This window comes from Aspergillus steynii (assembly GCF_002849105.1).
Source record: "Aspergillus steynii IBT 23096 chromosome Unknown P170scaffold_3, whole genome shotgun sequence".
Lineage (NCBI taxonomy): Eukaryota > Fungi > Ascomycota > Eurotiomycetes > Eurotiales > Aspergillaceae > Aspergillus > Aspergillus steynii.
The window spans coordinates 2,081,213-2,092,579 of NW_020194400.1; the positions used below are offsets into that span (position 1 = coordinate 2,081,213).

At 25.8% G+C, this 11,367-nt stretch overlaps 1 protein-coding gene and 1 non-coding gene across 2 annotated transcripts; one reads left to right on the plus strand and one right to left on the minus strand.

Annotated features, from left to right (window-relative positions):
• Positions 1–7,511: 7,511 nt before the first annotated feature.
• On the minus strand, positions 7,512–7,585 carry P170DRAFT_t83. Its single transcript has one exon. It is a non-coding gene; the product is annotated as a tRNA-Asn (tRNA).
• A 608-nt stretch (positions 7,586–8,193) lies between these two features.
• Positions 8,194–11,200, plus strand: P170DRAFT_405671 (ubiquitin-specific protease UBP14). The gene is made up of 6 exons (XM_024846593.1): positions 8,194–8,432; positions 8,492–8,559; positions 8,608–8,748; positions 8,808–9,081; positions 9,141–10,824; positions 10,873–11,200. Exons 1-6 carry the CDS (start codon positions 8,399–8,401, stop codon positions 11,015–11,017), a joined length of 2,346 nt encoding a protein of 781 aa, XP_024705816.1. The 5' UTR covers positions 8,194–8,398; the 3' UTR covers positions 11,018–11,200.
• Positions 11,201–11,367: the final 167 nt, after the last annotated feature.

Sequence of the window (11,367 nt, forward strand, 5' to 3'; positions counted from 1 at the left end):
ATAATAAAAAAGATAAGAGAATATATTAATAAAAGAAATAAATATTACTTTATTTATAAAGTAGCTTTAAATTTATTAATAAGCTTAAAAGAATAAAGATTATCCTTTTTAATTTATTAATTATCTTTAGTACCATAGCCTTTCTATCTAATAAGATACTTGATATATTTAGTATATAATTTATTATATTTAATTATCTATTTATTAAAAATCTATTTTATTTTATACTTAGGATTGATATTATTAATAATAAATAAAAATTAAAAATATTTATAATTAAACTCTGTATCTTTTTTTAATAGTTTAAGTTAGGTAATTAATATTTAGGAATAAATCTTTTATATTAAAGATAATTTTAAATAATAAATTAAGCTATTATTAGAAATATTAAAATTTTTAAAAAAACTAATATAATAGGGTCTATACTTGCTTAATTATTTAATTAATAGTATAATATATCTGTGGTACAGCTTTAGGAAACAGGATTAATCCTTTATATAAATAAAGGATAATATATATTTATTATTAAATAATTATTTTATTTATAAAACTATAAATAATAAAGCTTCCTAGATATTTATTTAGTATATAAAATTTTAAATATTTTTAAATTAATTTTTTAAAATATTTTATTATATATAGAGTTATATTTTATATATTAATTTATAAAAAATTAATAATATTATAATATTTAGAGCAGAATTAATTATTATAATAATAGGTAATAATAAAATAAGCTATTTTTTCTTATTTACAACTATTATCTGATGTCTTAGCATAATTTTAATAACTTAAATAATTTATTTAAATATATTATCTATTTAGGAATAATAGGCTAATAAATAAAACTATTTAATATTAAATATTTTAAATTATATTAAAGACTATTTATAAACTTAAGATTATAGTTAAAGATAATAACAGCTGGAATATCCTAGTTGTATACTTATATATAGATAGTTATCTTGTATTTTTAATATTCTATATTATAATCTTTATAGCCGGGAATAAAATTTATATATTTTATAAATTTATTTATTAAAACTATTATTATATCATAATCCTTATTAGTAAGTAAATCAGAGATAAAGTTAGTTATAATATAGTAGAATAGTATTTTAGGAATAATTAAGTATAAATTATTATAAAAAAAATATTATTAAAATTTATTAAAAAAATATTTAAGATAATATAAGATATATTTATATAATAATATATAACTTTTATAAATAATAAAACTGGTAAGCTTCTAAATATATTAATTAAATCCTGAATAATTATTATTATTATATAGAATAAAATACGTTTTTTATTATTAGGCGAGGGATATATAGTTAAAGATTATTTAGACTTAATTTTATATATAAAAAGTTATTATATAGTTTATATAAAATTACGCGGTTCCTGCTTTATATTACTTTTATAATATAAATAACCCAAGTATTATAATTATATTTATCTTAGAGATATTTTTTAAAGTTATTATTAATATATATAATTAAAACTTAAAAAATATATATATTATATTTCTTAATAATATTAAGATCGATATTGCGAATTCCTAAATAATAAACTGATAAATAATTTAATATATTAACTAAAATATTCTTATTATCTGGCTGATAATAAATATAAAAATTAAATTATTAAATAAATACAGATATACAGACTAAATATAAATTTAATTTTTCTAATATAATATTAGATATTAACGTGTAAGAGGTAATACCTATTATAAAGGTATAATTAGTATAAATAATAGTAGGATTATTTGCTATTTTAAATAAATAATATATTTTTTATAATATTTATATAAAATAAGATATTTTAAGTTTAATAGGCTAATATCTTAATTTAGTAGTAGTTAGGGTTCTTAATAAGAATAAAATTAGTTTTATAATTATATATAAAAGAGGCTTTATTAAGTCCGTATAATTATAGTTATTAAGATAGTATAAAATAATTTTAAATCTTATATACAAAACGTCTAGATTATAATATAACTATATAGAAGTATTAAAATATATAAGGAATAGTAGGTTATTAAAATATATTTATAAAATAATAAATATCTGATATTTTTTATTATTAAATATAAATAATATATTTATTTATTATTTTTATAAGATAGGATTCTTTTATAGAACTTTTTTAAATAAAATTGTCTTATATGCCTATAAGAGTATAATAATTATAATATAATTTATAATATAGTACTAAAACTATCCTGTTAAACTAATATAATATTTAAGATTAATAAGTATTATAAGAAAAAATAAGTTCTTAATAGCTTAAATTTTTTTAATAAATATAAATAAACTAAAAGTGTTAACATGCTAGCCAAATAGCTATATAAATAGGAATTAAATAAATATTTTTAATAATTTTAACTTAAGATTTATTATTAATAGCTTGTTAAAGATTATAAATAGGTGCTTAATATATTTATTTATTAAAGTAGATATAATAATTATGTTATTTATATAAGTTTTAATAAATAATAAATTATAAAGCAGATAATCCATCTGTTGCTATATAAAATATTATTTATAAAACCTATTATAGTAATATAAAAGATTTTTTAATTATAATAACTAATTATTATTAAGTAATTTTAATAATTTTTACAAATAAATTATTAATAAAAAATTTCGTAGTGTTTATAACTAAAATATATAAATAACCTTTAATTAATATAATAATTTTATTTTAAAATAATAAAAGATAATAATTTTTCTTTGTCTTAGTATTTATATTATATAAGTTAATAATAATATAATCTTTTGGCTTGAATATCTTCTTTATATTATTTTAAATAAGATAATAAATTATAAAAATAGGGTATCCTATTAGAGTATAATTAATTATTTATATTAATTTACTGGTTTGATAAAGTAGTGTTAAAGTACTATTAATTATAGTTTAGTTATGCGGGTTTAAATAGTATATCTTAATCTTAGAAATATAGGATTACTAATTAGGATATATAAAAATAATTATTTATTCTAATATTATTATTATTAGGAAAGGCCTAGATATTATAATTTATAATTAAATACTTTAATTTAGTTGTATTAGTCTTATTATTTGTGAAAATAATAATATTATTAGGTAATATTTTTATTAAAGAACCTATAAAGTTAATAAGATTATTTTTAGTATTTATTTTTATATCTATATTAAAAATTGTTTTAGTGAAAGAGCGTTTAATATACTAATAATATAGGTATAAATAACTTGACTTATTTAAAGGGTTAATTTATTAAATAAAATATTTATTTTAACGTGATATATATTATATTAATAATATAATATAATATAGTTTTTTTTTCTAGGGGCCTGCAGAGTTATTAACTTAAAAACTAGTATTAATTTAATAGTTTGAGATTAAGTTAGAGATATCTAAAATAATACTAAGATAATAATATTAAGGAATAATAATTAAGTAATTTGTAGTATTATTTATTTTTAAAAAAGTAAATAATATATTAACTAAATAATCCTTATAGTTAATTAAAGTATTTTTATTTATTTTAAAGTTATAATCCTTATTTGCCTTAAATAAGAATTTTGTAGTAATTTATATTATAATAATAGTTTATAGCTGAATAACTTGATGTGTAATTATATAAATAAAATAATTAGTAATTTATTTTTTATATATTTAATAGATAAATATAAAGATAAAGTCTTTATAAACTTATATAATATTTTTTTATTTACTAAAGTCTAAGATAATATTTTCAGGTATAATTATATTAGTTTTAAATAGGATTTTAGCTCGAATATTAGGTATTATATAAGTATATATATTAATTTAAGTAAATATAGGGCTGTTCTTAATACAGGAAAAGTAGATTGAAAATTTAGCTATAATAATTATCTTATAGTAAAAATTAATTCTAATAATTATAATTATAGGCTGATTTTTATAAAGGATAATATCTAATATAAATTTAATAAATAAAATATTTATAATTATATATAAATAGCTAGTGTTAAAATAAATTTCTAATAGGTTAATAATCTAATTTAAATTAACCTTAATAATAGTTATATATTAAATTTAGATTAGAATTATAAGGTCTGTTAAGATAGTACTATTATATTTAATAGAGGAAGTGATTATATTAGAATTATTAAGTAAGCTTAGTAATATATTAAGATTAAATACTTTATTAAGCGGGATATAATTAACTAAGTATTTATAAAGCTTGTTATTAAAGGAGAATATTTTATTATAATTATAATAAGTAATAATAAGCTCCTGATTATAATTATAATCTTAATTATTAATTAAATAAGTATTATTATAGTTATTATAGTTATAATTATTAAAATTATTAAAACTATTATCTCCGGGAGTGTTATTTTAAACTATATATATATTAGATAGTATATTTAAAAAATAATTAGGAGGAAAATCATCAGAAGGCTTATTAAATATAGCTTTATTAGATTTATTATTTATATTTTTAGCTTTATACATACAGCTATATAGCGGGCGAGGGTTCTAATTTTATAATTAATATTAATTATTATAATTAATCTTTTGATATTTATAATAATAATTTTATTAATTATAATTTATATTAAATAATTTATTATTAATTACTAACTATAGTTTTTAAGATAAAGCTTAAATTTATTAGAAATTTTAGTTTTAACTGTGTCCGGCTTAATGACTTTACTAATTTTATTAGGTTTAATTATTTTACGGGCTTTGATTTTGCTAAAGACGATTATTTAATTATTATTAATAATATTTATATATATTAGGATTATATAAAGCTATCTGATTATTTGTGAATTATAGATAGCAAAATTAGTATAATATTAGTTAATATTAATATCTAGGGTAATTTTAATAATTAGCTTTATTTAATTATTAATTTAGCTATTAATTATAATTCTAGATTTTTAATAATATTTAGGTCTTTGAATTATTTTAGGAATTATTAGTATAATAATTTTATTTAGTTATAAGATTTTATTAAAAGAAATACTGCTCCTGTAATTTTTAAAAGAAATTAGTATAAAATATATTAAGATATAATTAATAAATATTATATTAAAAGGATAGGTCTAATATATTTTAAATTATAATAAACTAATTAAAAGGGTCTAAAAGATTAGTATTATAAATATGTTAAAAAACTTTTTTAGTAAATATATAAGATATTTTACCCTTAATAATATTTATAAATATATAATATAGAGCTTGAAGTTTAAGCTAAGCTTTTAAAAGGTTTATTTTAAAATAATAATATAAGAATATAAGCCAGTTATTATAAATTATTTAAATATATAATTAATTCTTTTTAATTTTAGATAACTTAAAGATAAACTAGATCAAAACTATATTTTATATATATAATTATATATTTATTTTAATAATTACTTTATCTTTATAAATTAAGATATTAATAATTTAATTATAAAAGATATTTATATTATTATAAATAATTATATTATAAAAAAATTAAAAAAGTCTACTATCTTAAAAATTAGATTAAAACAGGCTAACTTTATTTATTTTTTAATAATTATTTTATATATTACTATTATCCTTATAGTCTTTTTTTATTATTTTAATTATTTTTATCTCCCTTATCCCTTTTAGATATTAGATAGTTTTTTAAAAATATTAATTTATTATATTATTTAGTAAGTAAGTAATAAAATTCTATAAAATTATTTTATATAATATTATATTTAGCTTATATAACTTTCTATCCTTAAAAAATTTATATAAATATATTTTTTATTTTTATTAATTTAGTAATTAGACCAGGAGTCTAAAATATAATAAATAATATAATAAGATCTAATATAGTATTATATATAAAATTAAATATTTATTAATTAAACTTGTATTTAATATTAAAAATTAATGATTTTTCCATAGAAAAAATAGCTGTATTAAAATTAAAAACTAAATTAAATAAATTAAATAAATAATATCTGGTAGTATTAAAATATTTATTAATATTTTTTATTTTTACCTTATATATTAGCTTAATAATAACTAATAAGATAACTATATTAAAACTCCCAGGAATTATAAAGGTCTTAGGCTTATTATCCTTATTATAACTATCTTTTTTATTTTAATTATAACTTTTTTTTAAGTACAGGAAATAATATATAATAAATAACTAATTATATTAATAAAGTCTGATAATAAAGTCATAAATATAGCTTATAATATAAATATAATAAAAGATCTCTTTAAAAATAATTAATTAATAAAATAACTGTCCTGTGAGTTCTAAAATACTTAATTAATAAATAAAAATATTAAGATTTTAATAAATTCCTTAATAGCATACCTTATAAAAAGATAATTAATATCCTAATTAAAAAAATATATAAATTAATATTCTGATAAAAATAAAAAAATTATAATAATAAATTAAATATATTAAATAATATAAATATTAATATTATTAATAAAATAAAATAATAAAATATAATAATATATATTAATTTAATAAACAAGCTTAGTAAGCTATCTTAATATTAAAAATAATAAAACTAAATAAAAAAAATTAAATAAAGAAAATTAATAAAACTAAAAATAATAAATAATAATATAGTACACCTGAGCTAATTAAAAGATAAGTCTTTAAATACTATAAACTCTGGGAATAAAGCTATTAAATAACAAAAAATATATTATTAAAAATAAAAAATAATAATATTAAGCAGATAATATTAAACAGATAATTATTATTAACACAGAATAAGAAAAAATTCAGATAAAACTAGATATACTATTATATAATAGCCTACTATTAGATTAATAAAGATAATAAGATTATTTATTTAAAATAACTAAGTCCTCTGTCTTATGGAGGCGGGAGCTATAGAACACTGTTAACACCTGTAGTCCAGGAATATAGGAGGCTATTGAGACTATAGCCGCAGAATAGAACAGACAGTAAAGAACAATGCAACAAAATATTATTTATAAATTAAATAATTTTTTAAGTAATTTTTTAATTAGTTATAGCATTAAAATAAAGCTTATATATAATATATTATGTTTAAACTTAGTTAAAACTTTATATATTTACAGTTTAAGCTATATTTTAAAGATTAAAGAAGAAGGATTTATAAGATTATATAATTAAGCTAAGCTAATATAAAAAAAACCTAATCTAGTATAAAAGAAACTTATCTGGTATTAAAAAAGTTAAGCTAGTATAAGAAAATTTAAGCTGATCTAGTATAAGATTATATAATTAAATTAAGCTAGTATAAGAAGGCTTTCTTAGTATTTATATACTAAATAAAACAATGTGTCTTAATTAATTCTTACACCGCGCGAGAAATTTCATATACCACGCCAACTTTATACCCTTAAAGTGGCAGGATTATGATCCCATAATCAGCTTATTAAGAAAGCAAGATTTACAAGTATTCATATATGAAATGTCTGTTGCTAATTGCTATATTAATCCATACAGACTATCCACACAGAATGTAATGCTTATAAAAAATATAAGCGTCCCGGGAGAGGATTGAACTCTCAACCTCACGATTAACAGTCGTACGCGCTAACCAATTGCGCCACCGAGACATTTGATATGTGTTGTTCCTGAATATTCCGCTAGTACTATATATAGTGCAATAACCGAGACGACACATCTCTGCTTTTCTTCGTGTGCCAGCTTTACTCTGTGTCAGATACACAGAGGCTGGATGTTGATCCTCGCACAGAGCTATACTAATGCAATAAATTAATATTAGCTGCTCTAGTCGTGCTCAGGGACGTACGGCAACATGCAGGACCTGGACAATCCTACATAGATATAATTAGGGAGCCTACCTAGAACCTACCCTGTGCTATGATACTATCTGCAACATACCTCGTTCGTATTCGTGTCATTCTGCGTACTCCGTATACCCCCCCCTCTTCCCTCGCTGCAACCCACTTCATGTATACACAGTACCCCTGCCCTGCTAAACCAGACAGCTACCAGGGGTACTGTTTTATTTCCGTGCTGTCTTAGCAGTTAATCTATCGCCTTGCTACCATACATTCTAGCTTGCATCTAGTCCATGAGCAATCTACGTACCGAGTACACCGGCTGCTCATGGCACTCCACACCCCCACACGTGACTTCCCGCTTTAGTGCCCTACCTACCGCCTCCTATGTCTACGTAGAGGTATCGAGGCAGTATGCCCACGAAATTTAGGCTGTACCGTCATGATTGCCCCACCTAGACTTTATACGGAGTAGGTACCACTAAGGTGTAAGTCAACTACCCCGAACAACCAACCTTGGAAGTCAAGCCACCTTCTACTACTGTATTATTGCCAGTTTCTCTAGCAGCCTCGGACCAAGTGCCAACACAATAACCGTCGTCCCCACTAAGTGTGAGGCTTTCTATGATGGATCTATGTGTTCATATCGACTCTGAAGGTGGGTGGCCTAGGAAACACCATTAATATTTCTCGTGTATTAATATCGCCATTCAACAGAGCTGAAAAAACCGTCTGACTCACAAGCTGTCTATCGCGAAGATTGCACCCAATGCTTTGACTCTATTGTTGGTTCCATACCCCTCTTACTGGATAACGACCTAATCGAGAACCAGAACGATGAAACCGGCCTCAATGTCTGCCTGACCTGTTTCAACGGCGGCTGCGCTGGTGAAAGAAACCATGGCCATCTTCATTTCAGGCGTTCCGGTCACCCTCTGGCGCTTAATATAAGAAGGTTTCCAAAGAAACTCCAGGTAATCAAAGCGCCTTTGTCCTAAACCTTATCCCTGTTATGGAGAACTGACGAGGGTAGCGAGACGAGCCTCCGCAGAAAATTTCGAAGCTTGCGATTATCGAAGAGAAAGAGGAAGACCGCTATGACACTTCTACGCGCGTTATATGTTACGCCTGCCTCAATGACAACGTGGACAAATCCAGTAGCAACCTACCGGCTGTGATAGAGGGCGTCATGAAAGCAATGACCTTTTCGAAAAGGGAGGAGGTCAAAGCCTGGGAACAAGAATTCGTGCCTTGTGAACATACTCTGTGCTTGAATCAACATCAGCCTTCAAAAATTGGAACCCAAGGTACACAACCAAACAGCTTTCCTCGTCTTCTTATAGCGTTCATTTTCTAACGAGTGCAGACCTCAGTCAGTGTTCCATGTGTGACCTAAAGGAGAACCTATGGCTCTGTCTAGAGTGCGGTAACCTTGGTTGTGGTCGGAGCCAATTTGGTGGCATAGGAGGGAACTCACATGCTCTTGCGCATTCGGATTCGACATCTCATGCGGTAGCAGTTAAACTCGGATCAATAACTGCAGAAGGCTCTGCCGATATCTACTGCTATTCGTGCAATGAGGAGAGAATAGATCCTAATCTTGGTCCCCACCTTGCTCACTGGGGGATCAATCTTATGGGCCGCGAGAAAACGGAGAAGAGCTTGATGGAGATGCAAGTTGAGCATAACCTGAAATGGGACTTTTCAATGACAACTGAAGATGGCCATGAACTCACCCCAGTCTTTGGTCCGGGATTTACAGGTCTCAGAAATTTGGGCAATAGCTGCTACCTCTCAAGTGTCTTGCAGTGTATTTTCGACCTCCCAGAATTCCAGCACAGATACTACCGTGAACGCGATGAACCGCCACTTACACAACTTCCGGCCGAAGACCTGGAAACGCAAATGAGGAAAATTGCGGATGGTATTCTCTCTGGACGTTACTCCCAGGCAGACCACAATATGAACGCCACTTCTGATTTACCAGAAATACCACATCAAAAAGGCTTGGCACCGGCAATGTTCAAACATCTTATCGGCCGTGGCCATGAAGAGTTCTCCACAATGAGGCAACAGGATGCTTTCGAATTCCTACTCCATGTTTTCAAGACTATCAACATGGCCAAACCCTCGGATTCCGGGGATAACCCTGTTAAAGCTTTCGATTTCTCTGTGGAGCAGCGCCTCCAGTGTTTGTCTTGCAAAAAAGTCCGTTATAAGGTTGATGGTCAAGACAATATCTCTATCCCGGTACCTGCCCATCGTCTTACGCCAGATGACGCACAATCTACTGGCCCTTTCGCGCCTGTGACTTTATATGACTGCCTAGACGCCTTCACTTTGGAAGAGAGAGTGCAGCTCGATTGTCCTTCTTGTACAAGTAAGGATGGCTTCACAAAACGCTCGTCTTTTCGAACATTGCCGCAGCAGCTGGTTGTCAATGCTCGACGCTTTGAACTCGTGAATTGGGTCCCTACAAAGCTAGATATTCCGGTAGAAGTCAGTGATCAGGCACTGGATTTTAGCCGTTATCTCTCCACGGGCCAGCGGGCGGACGAAGAGCTCCTCCCTGACCTTGATACAGAGGATTCTTTTACACCGAACCAAAACGCCCTGGATCAGCTTTGTAGTATGGGCTTTCCAAGGGCTAGGTGTGAAAAATCACTCTACATGACTGGTAACACAGACGCCGAGGCTGCAATGAATTGGATGTTTGCTCATATGGAGGACGACGATATTGATGAACCACTTGGAGGTATAAATCCTGGGGCATCATCTGATCTCCCACGTGATGTCGCTAAAATAGCGCAGCTCGGTGAAATGGGGATAGAAGAACCTCGAGCCATAAAGGCACTGGCAGCTACAGGAGGTGATGTTGTCAGAGCAATCGACTGGGTCTTCAGTCATCCAGACGTGCTGATTGAGGACGAAACCCAACAATTCGAGGCTGCATCTAGTGGTCAGCCCAAGGTCTCTGGGTTCGACTCTATTCCAGCTAGATATCAGCTTCGTTCAATTATCTGTCACAAGGGCTCCTCTGTGCATGCTGGGTAAGATAACCTCCTTTGATAATAGCATTTCGTGCTAACACATGCCAGGCACTATGTTGCGTTCATTCGGAAAGCCTTACCAGGGCAAGATGATCTTTCCTGGGTAATGTTTAATGATGAAAAGGTGGTGAAGGTCGACGACATCCAGGAAATGAAGAAGTATGCCTATCTGTATTTCTTTTCGCGGATTTAGGTAGACCAATGCATTATCCAGTGCCCGTTCATATGCATTTATGTTATTACGTGGCTGTGTTATAATCGCACTCTCAACAAATACAGAGATTAGACCCAGAATCCCTGTCAGTTTTTCCACTGCGCGGTCTTTGCCGCTCATATCACAGGCAGAATAATCGATCCTTGGATCTAGTGAAATTCCATCTACCAAGCAGCCAAGATAAATGTCATTGCTAACAGGGGCCATTTTCTGGAAAATGTCTCGACCGTTAGTCGCATGTGCTAGACTTTATAAATTACTTAATATCATTAAACATACTCTAAAATCTAACTAATACAGTGCGGCGTGGCTGTAATCAAGGCATACAC